The sequence below is a fragment of the Phacochoerus africanus genome, chromosome 5 (assembly GCF_016906955.1).
Source record: "Phacochoerus africanus isolate WHEZ1 chromosome 5, ROS_Pafr_v1, whole genome shotgun sequence".
Lineage (NCBI taxonomy): Eukaryota > Metazoa > Chordata > Mammalia > Artiodactyla > Suidae > Phacochoerus > Phacochoerus africanus.
Window position 1 is genome coordinate 57926354 of NC_062548.1, and position 14793 is coordinate 57941146.

The 14793-nt window shown below is 42.0% G+C and overlaps 1 protein-coding gene across 1 annotated transcript in view; it reads left to right on the forward strand.

Annotated features, from left to right (window-relative positions):
• Positions 1 to 5580: 5580 nt before the first annotated feature.
• Positions 5581 to 14793, forward strand: part of LONRF2 (LON peptidase N-terminal domain and ring finger 2) — a 40070-nt gene continuing 30857 nt past the window's right edge. Inside the window, exon 1 of the mRNA XM_047781423.1 lies at positions 5581 to 6349. Within this exon, the coding sequence (XP_047637379.1) occupies positions 5665 to 6349 (685 nt within the window). The 5' untranslated portion in view covers positions 5581 to 5664. The remainder of the gene's footprint in view (positions 6350 to 14793) is intronic.

A 14793-nucleotide genomic window follows, 5' to 3' on the forward strand; every position in this document is an offset into this window, starting at 1 on the left:
CGCTACCGTGGGAAGGCTGCTCATTCCTTTTTATTGCTGAGCAGTATTCCATTGTGCAGACCACAGTATGTTTATCCATTCATCTGTTGATAGATATTTGGAATATTTTTAGTTTTTGACAATCACAAAGAAAATTGATGTGCGTATCATGTACAAGTTTTTGAATGGACATAATGCTTTCACTTTTCATCAATAAATCCCTAGTAGGAGAATGGGTAGGTAATGTAATAAGTATATATTTAATGTTTTAAAAACTGCCAAACTATTTTTCAACGTGTATGCACTGTTTTAGTTTCCCACCAGCAGTGTGTGAGAGTTCTGGTTGCTCCATGTACTTGCCAACACTTGCTATAGTCAGTCTTTTAAATTTGAGACACTCTAGTAGGTCTGCTGGATAGCTTGATTTGGTTTGATTCGCATTTCCCTAATGACTAAGGATGTTGAGCATCTTTTCATGTACCACTTGCCATTGATATATCTTCTGTAGTTAAATGACTGTTCAGATCTTTTGCCCACTTTCTACATACAGTTATGTGTTTTCTTATTATTGAGTTCTGAGCATTCTCTATACTTATTCAAACAAGTCCTTCATCAGATATATGATTTACAAATATTTTCTTCAAGTGTGCAGCGTACCTAACATTGTCATTTGAAGAGCATCCAATTATCAGGTCTTTAATGTCCTAGTGCCCCAAATCACTAGGAACACTGCAGTTTGTATTTTGCTTTCTCATTCATTTCAGTAACGCTCACCATGGGGAACCACGGGGAGTCTCAGTAAGAGGGTGTTAGAAAGAGCCTTATATTGGATTTGGGCTTTGATTAGGTCCTTTTAGAAAAGATTTAAGGAAGTGGGAATTCACTCCAGATTGGGTGCTGTCAGAAAGCAGGTGCAATTCTATGACTGAATACCCCAGTAAATCTTATTTATAAGTAGGACAAATCAGAAGATAAAGCTATACTTGGGAAGAAGTAGTGTGTAGTCTTTCCTTTCACTGAGAGAGAGTTAGGTCAGCTGAGAGAGGAAGACAGTTGATATTTTGTGGGTTGCACAGTGATCTTGTTTTTGTTTCACTTTATTGTGGGCCCGGGATGACTTTGTCTGATGTTGGTATTCTATGAGATTACTTATGTCCAACAGGAGAACAACATTTACTAGTTGTGAGCAGCCAGCTAGGTTTGTAATAATACTTAGGTCTCCCCATGGGTATCACATAAGTTCCTGGAGGTAAGATGCTCTTTTTTCTCTCTTATTTTTTTCTCTTATGGTCATGATTTGCTGTTACATTTGAGACCCATGAAATAAAGATTCTCTCCTATGCATCCTCTTCACCCCAAAGAGTTCTGTGATTTTATATAGAGGTCAATGATCCTTTTTAAGTTAATTTTCAATATGAGACTAGGTATAGATCTAAGATTTTCTTTCTCTTCCTTCTCTTCCTCTCCCTCCCCTTCTTTTTCATTTTCTTTTGTGTATAGACATGCAATTATTCCAGCATTGTTTGCCGAAAATATCATCCTTTCTCTGAATAGCTTTTGTAGAAAATCAATTGCCCATATATATGTGTGGATGGGTCTGATTTTGGAATCTTTATGCTATTCCATTGATCTGCTTGTTTATTTTGACACAAAAACCACACTATCTTGAATGCTGTAGCTTTATAATGAATCTTAAAAGCTTTACTTTGTTCTTTTTTTTCAAAGTTGTTTTGGATATTTTAGATCCTGTGCATTTTCATATGAATTTTAGAATCAGGTTGTCAATTTCTACAAAAAGATGTGCTGGAATTTTGATTGACATGGCATTGAATCCATAGATCAATTAGGGGAGAACTGACATCTTAACAACCTTGAGTCTTTTAATCCTTGAATGCAGTCCATCAATTTGTTTAGCTCTCCTTTGATTTCTCTCAGTGGCATTTTACAGTTTTTGTGTACATGTTTTACACATTTTGATGATACTATAAATGGTATAGTTTCTAAAATTTCAGTTTCCACTTTTGCTAGTATATAGAAATCAGTCCATGGGCTATTTAGAGATGTTATTTCATTTCTAAATGATTAGTGATTTTCTAAATGCTTTTCTATTGATTCCTATTTGCAGTTCACTCGTGGTCAAAGAATATACTCTGTATGACTCTACTCCTTGAATCCTTTTAAATTTATTGAGAGATGTTTTATGGCACAAATATGTAATACTGATAACTGTTCTGTATGCAGTTGAAAATAATGTCTATTCTGGTGGAATGTTCTATATATGTCAAACAGCTCAAGCTGGTTGGTAGTACTATTCAAGTCTTCTATATCCTTACTGGTTTTCCATACATGTGTTCCATTGATTCTTGGGAGAAGGGTATTCAAATATCTAACTATTATTATGAATTTACCTACTCCCCCTTACTGTTCTATCAGGTTTTTTCCCCCATACATGTTGAAGCTCTGTTATTAAGTACATACATGTTCAGAACTGTTAATGCCCTCTTGACCAACCAACTCCCTTATCAATATGAAATGGCCATCCTTTCTCCTAGAAATATTCTTGGCTATGAAATCTACTTGGTCAGATATCCATGTATCACTGTAGCCTTATTTTGATAAGAGTTCAGATGGAATAACTTTTTCTGTCCTACTTTTAACTTACTTGTAACTTACCTTAAGTTGTACACAGCTTCTCTTTTTTGTAGGCAGCATATATTTCGGTCTTCCTCTTTTTTTTTTTGTCTTTTTGCCTTTTCTAGGACCCCACCCGCGGCATATGGAGGTTCCCAGGCTAGGGGTCTAATCGAAGCTGTAGCTGCCGGTGACAGCCACAGCCACAGCAATGTGGGATCCAAGCTGCGTCTGCAGCCTAAACCACAGCTCACAGCAACGCCAGATCCTTAACCCACTGAGCAAGGCCAGGGCTCGAACCGCAACCTCGTGGTTCCTAGTCAGATTCGCTAGCCACTGAGCCATGACGGGAACTCCTCGGTCTTCCTTTTATATATAATATGACAATTTTGACTTTTAATTATAGTGGTTAGACTTTACTACTTAATTAATTAATATGGTTGAGTTTAAATCTACCATTTTGCTATTTGTTTACTATTTGTCACATCTGTTTTTATTTCCCTTCTTGCTCTTTTTCTTCATTCTTTGGATGAATAGACTTTATTTTTTTAAAATAATTTAATTTATCTCTTTTGTTGGATTTTAGCTATAAATATTTGTGTTATCTAGGTGATTCTTTTAGGGTTTGGAATATGTATCTTTAGCTTCTATGATATTATACTATTGAATTATACCATTTCACATGTAGTATTAAAACCCAACAGGCATATCCTCCTGTTTCTCCTCTATTAGCCTTTGTGCTATTTTGTCATATATTTTTTCATGTTATAAATCTCACAATACACTGATATTTTTGTTTTAAACACTTCTTGCTCTCAGCAGGCAAACCTCCGACTAGCTTCTCTTTTCTGTTCTCTTGCTAGAAATGTGTCTAAAGTAAGAACAAATAAGATATGAGATCACAAGATTTCATAATTGTTAGTATAGAGTTTGTTACAGCCATTTAAACTACTCAGAAGCCCCCCCCCCCCAAAACTTCCTAGATGTTGGTTGTGAATTTTTTGGATAAGCAACCTTCAAATACAAGTGAATTGTCTTACTATGTAGAAAGAGTAGATGAAAACCCAGAGAGTGACGACAAAGAGAGCTTACAACCATTTAGTAATGAGGAAGAGATGAAAACCTAGTTTGATTACACGTGTTATCAGACAAAATAGAAAGCTGAGGAGAGACATTCATGGAAAGGGTGGGTGGTGTTAGGCAGGAGAAGGGCCTGGGTGGGGTGGAAGGGAATTTGCTCTGCATTTTTCTTTATTAAGGGACTAGAAGTCAAGTCAAAGTCCTCTCCTTTTCCCTTTTACAAACTCATCTCAAACTTTCTCACCTCCCTTAAGGAGGCATTTCCCCTTTTCTGGAGCCAGATTTAGTGGAAGTATTTTATATTTTACTTAGCCATTTTTAGATGTATTCACAAATTTAGAATGAAGACATTTTTGCTTACAATAAGGAACAGTACAGATTCTGGAATAATGTAATGGATTTTATTGTATTCAAATACATAGAATAAAACATGGTGAAACGATAGGGAGAGAAGAACAGGTCATGTATAGGGAGGAATTCTGAAAACTGAGCACACCGTGTGTAGGGAGGAATTCTGAAAACAGAAGGTGCACTGGGTCCTTGCTTAAACACCAGAGTGGCTTTTAACTTGCTCCTTCGAGCAAATTTTCTCTGCGATACTGCACATTAGGAGGCGGTTTAAGAAATTCTATTTCGGAGTTCCCGTCGTGGCGCAGTGGTTAACGAATCCGACTAGGAACTATGAGGTTGCGGGTTCGGTCCCTGGCCTTGCTCAGTGGGTTAAGGATCTGGCGTTGCCGTGAGCTGTGGTGGAGGTTGCAGACGCAGGTCGGATCCAGTGTTGCTGTGGCTCTGGCGTAGGCTGGTGGCTGCAGCTCTGATTAGACCCCTAGCCTGGGAACCTCCATATGCCCCGGGAGCGGCCCAAGAAATAGCAAAAAAGACAAAAAAAAAGTAAGAAATTCTATTTCTACTTCCCAATCAAGGACACAATACAATTATCCATTTCTCAAGTCACCTTTTTTTCCCAGCACCTAGTTTGGTATTTCCTGGCATTAAAATTAGAGTTCTAAAATGCGTCCAAGATTTAAACTTTCCTTGAGTAGCTCGCTGATGACGAAGTCCAATGAGTGCACACTTCAGGCTTCCCAGTCCTAGGTCAAAACTAGGGATCCAGCGATGTTCTGGTAACTTTCCCTCAGTTTTCTCTGTTCTGTCTCTCTGCGTGTCTTTCTCCAGATTCATTAACAAATAACTGACATACATCATTATCTAGAGTTAAGGCATACCGCATGATGGTTTCATTTACATATATTGTTGATATGTTTACAACAGGTTTAGCTAACATCCATGTTTTCCTATAGATGCATTAAGGAGAAAGGAAAGGAAAGAACGACAGAAGCAGATTTTCTCCTGGTGATGAGAACTCTTACGATTTAGTCTCTTAACAGCCTTCCTGTATGTGGTACAGCAGTGTTAGCTCTAGTCATCATGTTGCACCTTACATTCCTTGTACGCATATATCGTTTCTCTCATTAACCACAGCCACAGGTGTTCTTGGCCAGGCCTGGGAACCAGGCTGGTCCGCGATGTGCGATGCGCGGTGTGGGGAGCTGGGCGTCGGGCCGGCAGAGGGCAACTGTTCCGGGCGCGGCGGGGCGCCAGGCAGAGACCCTGCCAGCCCAAGACGCGTGGAGACGAGCGCGCACGCACACGCGCGGGGCTGTCCGGGGCGAGGAGGGGAGGGTTTGAGGGAGACGCCGAGCGGGGAGGGGTCGCCGCGTTCCCTTAAGTCGCCCGACTACCTAAGCGAGTGGAGCGAAGCGAGCGCGGGGCTTGGGCTCCGCTGCGCCCGCCCACGCCGGGCGAGGGACGCGGCCCCACCCTGCGCCCGCCCCCGGCAGTGGTTTAGCGGCCCCGAGCGCACCGCCCCCAGACGCGCGTGGCCCTCGGCGGAGGCGGCGGTTCCCAGCTGCAGAGTGTTCTGCGTCCTCCGCTCTTCCCTCCTGGCCTAGTCGCCGCAGCCCCGCGGTCATGAGCCCCGAGCCGGTCCCGCCGCCTCCTCCCCCGCCCCCGTGTCGCGGCTGCGACGGCGGGGAGCCGCTGACCCAGCGGGTGGAGAAGGGCGACGAGGCCTTCCGCGCCGGCGAGTACGAGACCGCGGCCGAGCTCTTCCGATCCGCTCTGGCCGGCCTCGCGCAGCCTGATCGCGGCCTGTGCCTGCGGCTGGGAGACGCGCTGGCCCGCGCCGGCCGCCTCCCCGAGGCACTGGGCGCGTTCCGCGGCGCCGGGCGGCTCGGGGTGCTGCGGCCCGACGAGCTGGGGGAGCTGGCGGGCGGCCTGGCGCGCGCCCTGGGCCCGCGCGAGAGGCAGCAGCCGGCCGGGAAGCCCGGCGATGCCTCCGAGGAGGCACCAGGCTGGAGGCCGTCGGCCTCGGCTCCCGCTTCGCCCCTGGACCTGCTGGGCTGCCCGCGCTGCCAGCGGCTGCTGTACAAGCCGGTGACGCTGCCGTGCGGGCTTACCGTGTGCAGGCGCTGCGCGGAGCCTGGGCCGGGAAGGCTGCCCGCGCGCCGGGTCAACGTGGTGCTGAGCAGCCTCCTGGAGAAGTGCTTCCCCGCAGAGTGCCGGGCCCGCAGGCTGGCGGGCCAGGCGCGGAGCCTGCAGCGCCAGCAGCAGCCGGAAGCCGCGCTACTCAGGTGCCACCAGGCCCTGGACCTGGGTAAGTGGGCGCGGGGGCTGGGCCGCCTGCCCGGGCATCTATGGAGCGGTAGGACCGCGGTGGGAGAGCTTGGTTCAGGCGTTGGGGCTCTGGCTTTTTGGAGGTGGTGAGAGTGAGAGTAGGGGCCAGGTACACCCTTGGTCTGTCTTTTCCAGGACCCCCGGGGCTTTCCTGAGCCGCCCAGTAAGGCTAAGATTGGCTTTCGCCTCATCTCAGCTGTAGAGTAGTGGGGCGATGGCCAGGTATTTTCTCACGTCCAGCAGGTAACGGCAAATAGCTAACACCCTCGGGCAGGGACCCAGAGAGCCTTGTGACGGAGCAGGATTTGTTTTGGGAATTTAGCTGGTGAATCCAGGAAGGATGTGCCTATTCTTTGCTCTCTGGTAATGACCTCCTTTCTCTCTCAAAGGCCATGAGATGATATTACGTGTAATTACTTTTTCAGATGGTTATATACTAACTGGTAGGTGCAGATTATTTTTAAAGTGTTTTTTTTTTTTTTTAAACTAAAGTCTGTGACCAGCACCAGGTGCTCTCTTTACCTTGCCACCTCCACCCAACCACCACCTGTTAGGAATATGTAATTTAAAGAAGTCCAAACTTAAGCCCTGGTCATGGCGTTTGATTCTGAATTAGCATGCTGTGTTGACAGTTTGGGGTGGAGAAGCATGTGTGAAAAGAAGGTGATTTCTGAATTTGCTGGTTTTGACACAAGATGTGTATGTATTATTTAAGAAATATATTTCAGGAGTTCTCGTAGTGGCTTAGTGGTTAACGAACCTGACTAGGAACCATGAGGTTGCAGGTTCGATCCCTGGCCTTGCTCAGTGGGTTAAGGATCCGGCGTTGCCGTGAGCTGTGGTGTAGGTCGCAGATGTGGCTTGGATCCTGCGTTGCTGTGGCTGTGGTGTAGGCCGATGGCTACAGCTCTGATTAGACCCCTAGCCTGGGAACCTCCATATGCTGTGGGAGCGGCCCAAGAAAATGGCAAAAAGACCAAATAAATAAATAAGTAATAAAATAAAAAAAGAAAAGAAATGCATTTCATAAGGCTCTAGAAGCCAGATACAGTGATTCCTCTGATGGAGCTGAGCAAAGGGAATTGAAAACCTCCTAAAAGGATTCAGTGTTCTAGATGCTATTAAGAACATGAGAAGAGGTCTGGATATCCGTATTAACATGAGTTTAGAAGTTGATTCCAACCCTTGTAGATGACTTTGAAGAGTGCAAGACTTCAGTGGAGGAAGTAACTGTACATGTTGGCAGCAAGAGAACCAGAATTAAAAGTGAAGTCTAAAGATGTGACTGAATTGCCGTAATCTCAGGATAAAACTCACTGATGAGTTGCTGCTTATGGATGGGCAAAGGAAGTGGTTTCTTGAGATAGAATCTACTCCTGGCGAAGATGCTATGAAGATTGTTAAAACAGGGGAGTTCCCGTTGTGGCACAGCGGAAACGAATCCGACTAGTATCCATGAAGATGGGGGTTCGATCCCTGGCCTTGTTCAGTGGGTTGGGGATCCGGCATTGCTGTGAACTGTGGTGTAGATTGCAGATGCTGCTTGGACCTCACATTGCTGTGGCTGTGGCATAGGCCAGCGGCTGCAGCTCCAATTGGACCCTTAGCCAGGGAAATTCCATATGCTGAGGGTGCACCCCTCAAAAAGCAAAAAAAAAAAAAATTGTTGAAATGGCAACAAAGGGCTTAGAATATTATGTAAACTTAGTTGATAAAGCAGCAGCAGGGTTTGAGACTTCAATTTTGAAAGATTGTCTACTGTGAATACAGTGCTATCAAACAGCATGGCATCTACAGAGAAATTGTGAAAGGAAGAGCCAATCACCGTGGCAAACTTCGTTGTTTGCTTATTTTAGGAAATTGCCACAGGTCTCCCCTGCCCTTCAACAACCACCACTCTGAGCAGCTGGCAGCTGTCAACATTGAGACAGGCAGGACCGTCTACTAGCAGAAAAGATTGATTTGCTTAAGGCCCAGATGATGATTAGCATTTTTTAGAAAAACAGTATTTTTAAACTAAGGTATACACATTGTTTTTTAGACATGATGCTATTGTATACCTAGTAGACTACAACGTAGTGTAAACATAACTTTATGTGCTCTGGAAACCAAAACATTTGTGTGACTTGCTTTATTGCTGTGGTCTAGAACTGAGCCCACAGTATCTCTGATGTATACCAGTAGGAAAAACTATGGGAAGCCATCGCAACAGTGTCTAGAGAGAAATCTTCTTTTTTTCTTTTTAGGGCCACACCTGCAGCATATGGAAGTTCCCAGGTTAGAGGTTGAGTTGGAGCTGCAGCCGCCAGCCTATGTGCCACAGCAACGCCAGATCTGGGCTGCCTCTTCAACCTACACCACAGCTCATGGCAATGCCAGATCTTTAACACACTGAGCGAGGCCAGGGATCAAACCCGCATCCTCATGGATACTAGTCAGGTTCATTACCACTGAGCCCACTGGGAACTCCAGAAAACGCCCCTGTGTCACATTCTTAACATTCTGAGCCACAATGGGAACTCCCAGAGGTCAATTTCTTGATTTAAATTCTGTACTACAAAAGGAAAGTTGAAAATTAGTGACCTCCAGGCTTCTCTTTTAAGATATTAGAGGAAGAAAATCATATTGAATCCAAAGAAAGTAGAAAGGAGGAAATAAAGGTGAGATGGAACATCAGTTGTAAGAAAAGAAAAATACAGTCTGATGCTTCTTATGAGCATTGATATAAAATCATCAACAGGAAGTTCCCATTGTGGTTCAGTGATAATGAGCCTGAATAGCAACCATGAGGATGTGGGTTGAATCCCTGGCCTTGGTCAGTTGGTTAAAGATCCGACTTTGCCATGAGCTGTGCTGTAGGTTATAGACACGGCTCCAATCCTATGGCTGTGGTGTAGGCTGGCAGCTGTAGCCCTGATTTGACCCCTAGCCTGGGAACCTCCATATGCTGCGGGTGCGGCCCTAAAAAGCAATAAATAAAGTCCTCAACGAAATATTAGCAAATTGAATCCAGTGATAGGCTTAAAGAACAACACATTATGAACAAGTAGAATGGAGTTTCCCTCGTGGCTCAGCGGCTATCAAACCCAACTAGGATCCATGAGGTTGTGGGTTTAGTCCCTGGCTTCACTTAGTGGGTTAAGGATCTGGCATTGTTGTGAGTTGTGGTGTAGGTGGCAGATGTGGCTTGGATCCCAAGTTGCTGTGGCTGTGGTGTAGGCTAGTGGCTATAGTTCTGATTAGACTCCTAGCCTGGGAACCTCCATATGCTTCGGTTGTGGCCCTGAAAGACAAAAAAAAAAAAAAAAAAGCCCATGAACTAGTAGAATGTTATTTTGCTTAATTATTATAAATCAACCAGTGTAATTCATCACATGTACATAATAAATGAGAAAGATCATGAGATCCATATTAAAATTTCTCAGGAAACTAGGAATGAAAGGCAACTTTCTTAGTATGTTAAAGAATATCTATAGAAACTATTCTAATTAAATATTGAATGTTTCCCCATTCAGTAGGTGACAAAAGTATTCAGTGTCATCACTGTCACCCAACATTGTACCTAGTGCAATGAGGAGAAAATAAAAGGGCATCAAGTTTAGAAAAATAAAAGTTATTATCTATAGATTACGTGTTGGAATACATAGAAATTCCAGGATAAAATTTGGACTATTATAAATTATAAGTGAATTATCAAGATTGTTGAATATTAGGTTAATACAGAAAGAGCAATGATAATTATGTATACCTAGAAAAAACAAATAGAAAACAGATTTTTATTTATTTGGCTGCTCCCACAGCATATGGAAGCTCCCAGGCCAGGGACTGAACCTGAGCCACAGCTGTGGCAATGCCACCTCCTTAACCCGCTGTGCCACAGTGGGAACACTGAAGGTAAAACTTTAAAATAACCCATTTATGGAACAGAAGATTTCTTGGAATAAATCCTGAAATATCTAAAGGATGTTCAAGACGTCTGCACTGAAAATACAAAACGTTTCTGGGAGAAATTAAAGTAGACTTAAATGAGTGCAAAGATGTTATTTTTTCATGGATTGCAAATTTCAGTATCAATAAGATGTCTGTTTTTTGCAGATCGAGCTCTAGATTCAGTGCCTTTTCAATCAAAATCTCAGCCAATGGTTTTGGTGGAAATTAATGACTGGCGAAGCCGGCATTGAAGAAGAATAACAGAACTGGAGAGTTTTACAGTATAAAGGCTAACTTACTATAATGTTGCAGTGGTTATAGGACAGAGTTGTACTGGCCCAAGGACAGACATGCAGAAACTGACTCTTGATTTACTACGGATACGCCAGTGGAATTCAGTGGGGAAAAAAGTATTTTATTTTATTTTAATTTTTAATTTTTTTTTTTTTTTGGTCTTTTGTCTTTTTAGGGCCGTACCCAAAGCATATGGAGATTCCCAGGCTAGGGGTCTAATCGGAGCTACAGCTGCCGGCCTAGGCCAGAGCCACAGCAACACCACATCTGAGCTGCATCTGCGACCTACACCACAGCTCATGGCAATGTCGGATCCCTAACCCATGGAGTGAGGCCAAAGATCGAACCTGTAACCTCATGGTTCCTAGTAGGATTCATTTCCGCTGCACCACAATGGGAACTCCAGGAAAAAAGTATTTTAAATAATCTAAGCCATTCACTTTTTCATATGGAAAAGAGTGAATCTGGATACTTACCTCATCTCATAGATTGGAATTAGAATTAGATATCTAAAAGGATCATAGGAAAACATGAACTTGGGATAGGCAGTTATTTCTTAAATAAGATACAAAAAGGATAACCATAAAAGAAAAATAAATATAATTTAATCAGAATGAAGAACTTCTATTCCTTAGAGACCCCCAAAAGAGTGAAAAGGTGATGTCTATTTGTAATACATATCTTACTATGAATGCAAATCCAGAATATCTAAAGAATGCCTGTGGTTCACATGAGGTTGCAGGTTTGATCCCTGGCCTTGCTCAGTGAGTTAAGGATCTGGCAATGCCGTGACCTGTGGTGTAGGTCGCAGATGCGGCTCAGATCCCACATTGCTGTGGCTGTGGTATAGGCTGGCAGCCGTAACTCTGCTTTGACCCCTAGCCTGGGAATCTCCATATACTGTGAGAATGGCCCTAAAAAGCAAAAAAAAAAAAAAAAAAAAAAAAAGAATACCTATGGTTCAAAACCAAAAAAGGTGTTCTGTGTAAATAATAGGCAAAAACTTGAGCAGATGCTTTATACAATTACATCTCAAACTGGGCACTCAATGTATGAAAGAGTGCCTAGCTTATTTAGTGATCAAATGCAAATTCAAACTAAGATAAGCTATTACTACACACCTACCGGAATAGTTAAAATGAAAAAGACTGACCGTACCTAGTTTGGGCAAGCAATTGAAGGGATTGGAACTCTTCAATTGCTGATGGAAGTGGCAGTTCGTACTAGTTAAGTATTGGGGGAGTGGGCAGCAAATTAAGCATGTATACAACCTCTTGACACAGTGTTTCCACTTCTGAGTATATACCAAACAAGAGCTATGAATGCCATGTCCACCCACGGACACATATAAGGATGTGTCTGCTTTATTTATAGGTGCCAGAAACGTTTGAGAAAGAGTCCCCAGGTAGAATAAGTCAATCAAATCAGTGTAACAGTACACAGAAGTTAGTCTTTGAAAGGATCACCAAGACCTACAACAGTATGGATGAGTCTCAAGAAATGATACTGAGGAAAAGATACAAGGGTCCGTTCCATTTATATAACTATGTGCACAAGGAGTTTTAAAAAGCAGGCTAAAGTAATGTGTAGTCAAAGAGGTCAGAATGGCAGTGACCCTTCAGAGAGGTGTCCTAACTGAGTCAGAGCCCAAGAGAACCATCTTAAATCCTGGAAATGATCACACCGGTGCTTCTGTGGGTGTGAACATAGGTGAAAGTTCAGGAGGTAAATGTAAGAGTTATGGACTTGACCTTGTAAATCTTGTGTTGATTAGAACAGATAACCCATGAGCAGATTGCCATTTATTTATAACTCCTATTCACTGGAAACTTTATCCAGTTGTCATTGCTTTGTGTCATTTCATTCAGCCCTTAGAAAGTAACACTTAGGCAAAGCTCCCCTTCTCCTCACTGCCCACTCATTTTTCAGACCATCCAGCAGTGACCTCAGTTCTCAGCACCACAATGACCTTGGGTTGCGATTGGAGGAGAACAGCTCTTTGATCAACCCTAAGTGCAAATTCTGCTCTCTTCTCTTTCTCAAAAAGCCTGTTCTCAGGCTGTCTTCTTTTAACTGTTTTGCCTGTACAGGGGTTCATTGGAAAACGCTGTAGACTTTTTGTGTTAATTTTTTTGGAAGAAACTTTTTATTCCAAATACCTTCTCCACACAAAGAATGTTAAGTTGCTTGTCTGCTTCCATTTAATTTTGAGCAATTGCTCAGTAAACTTTTAGTTTTATTAAGCTTAAGGCTTAATGCTTAGAAAATGTGATGAGATTTAAGATGTTAAGATTAAATTATGAAGTGCCGGCTTCATAAGTGCATTGCGAAATGCTCCAAGCCAGCAAAGAAAACAGTTTTGACTCATTCAGTGTCTGGATGGGAAGTGAATTTTATTGCTTTTGGACTTCAATAAAAGCCTTTAGAGTGTGAGGAGTAGAGTTTTAAATGCATTTAGAGTTTAAATGCATAGAAATGTGTTTTTCACTCAGGAAACTCAACATCAATTGAACTAACACAAAGTATAAGCAGAGAAATAGTGAAGAAACAGAAAAATTAGTGACCCAGGAAATATTGAGCTTGTTAGCAAGTCAGAAGCTCATTTATTATAAAACTAGTAAAACAGACACATATGGCAAGTGTGGTGAAGAAAAACACAAAGCAAAGTAGTGTCAGGAAGGAAGAAAAACAAAATTGTAGATATAAAAAATGGAGCAGATTTTAAAACCAGTACACAATGGACAATTTTAAGGAAATGGTAAATTTTCCAAAATGATCAAGAAGAAGTAAAAGCCTGACATGGACCGGTAACCATAAAAGAAATTGAACTCAGAGATTTTTTTTTTTCTGAAAAAAAGGCACTATAGCCAAGCAAGTTCTATCAGACTTTCAAGGAAGATTAATTCTCACCTTATTTTAGATCATAAAAAAATTGGGAAGAATTCCATCTCATTTTATAAGATGAGTGTAATCTTGATACTACAATCAAGTCAGGCTTGTACAGGGAAAAAATTAGAGGCTGATCTTACGTATGTACAAAGATGCCAAAACTTTAAATTTAGTACTTTGAATCCAGCAATGCAATGAATTAAGGCTAAGAAGGAAGGATTATCCAGGGAATGTCAAGGTAATTCAATCTTAGACCAGTCTTTCAGTGTGATTTACTCTAGCAGGGAGGAGATGTACTCCATGTAATCTCTCAGATGCGGAAAGAACATTCCATAATCTTCAATGCCCGCTTGTTACAGTGCACTCTAGAAAACTCTAGGAGTAGGAGGCAATTTACCTAATTTGATACTCTCTTTCAGAAAATGATAGTCAACTCACTTCATTGTTAAAACATTAGATTTTTTTTTTTTAAAATTTGAGAATCCAAAAATGTCCACTGTCACCATTGTTGTTGCAATTTGAGAGTTAAAAGACAACACAGTACAGATATCAGCCTGCAAGAGTCCAGACTAATTGTTCCCATATGATGTGATTGTTCAGATGATTCAGAGAGAATCAGCTTTAGCAAAGTGGGAACAAGATGGGAGATTTCCATTCTCACCCGGAATTGGAGTGTTTCCCAAGCTGAAACTATAGGTCCAGCTGCATTTTATTTTTTTTTTAGATTTCCAAAAATCTCCAGAGAAGATTTCTGCATTTCACAATGCATGTGAGGCACTTTCACCTTATATTCAATTGGAAATGATAAATCTGCAGTTCTGTTTAGTGTAGATTGACATACTACAAAGGCGCATATCATGAGCAGAATCTCATAGAATCTTACAAATACTTTCCAGGCAGTGGAATGCTCATTTTAAAACCATAAGCATGAGGATTGACATCAGTATGGCATAGTACGCATGTGCGTTTTCAAAGATGAATGTGTAAAATCTCATCACGGATCAGCAGGTGAACCTTTTCGATTGATTTTGATGACAGGGAACACTTACCTCTGAACCCAAATTGAGGAAAATGCTATCTTCTCCAAAATAATTCCATTCTTCTAATTAGACCGTATTACCAAAAAAACACTAATTTACAATGCTTTGAATTTCATCAAAAACGGTTGTGAAAATTTATTTTCTTTGTTATGTAAATACCTGCATTATATCCTCCAGTTTACCTCTTGCTCTGCAAAGCCTAAAATAGCTTTACAGAAAAAAAGTTGTTGCTCTCTGCTCTAGCCAGTCAGGGACTTAAAAAAATTCATTT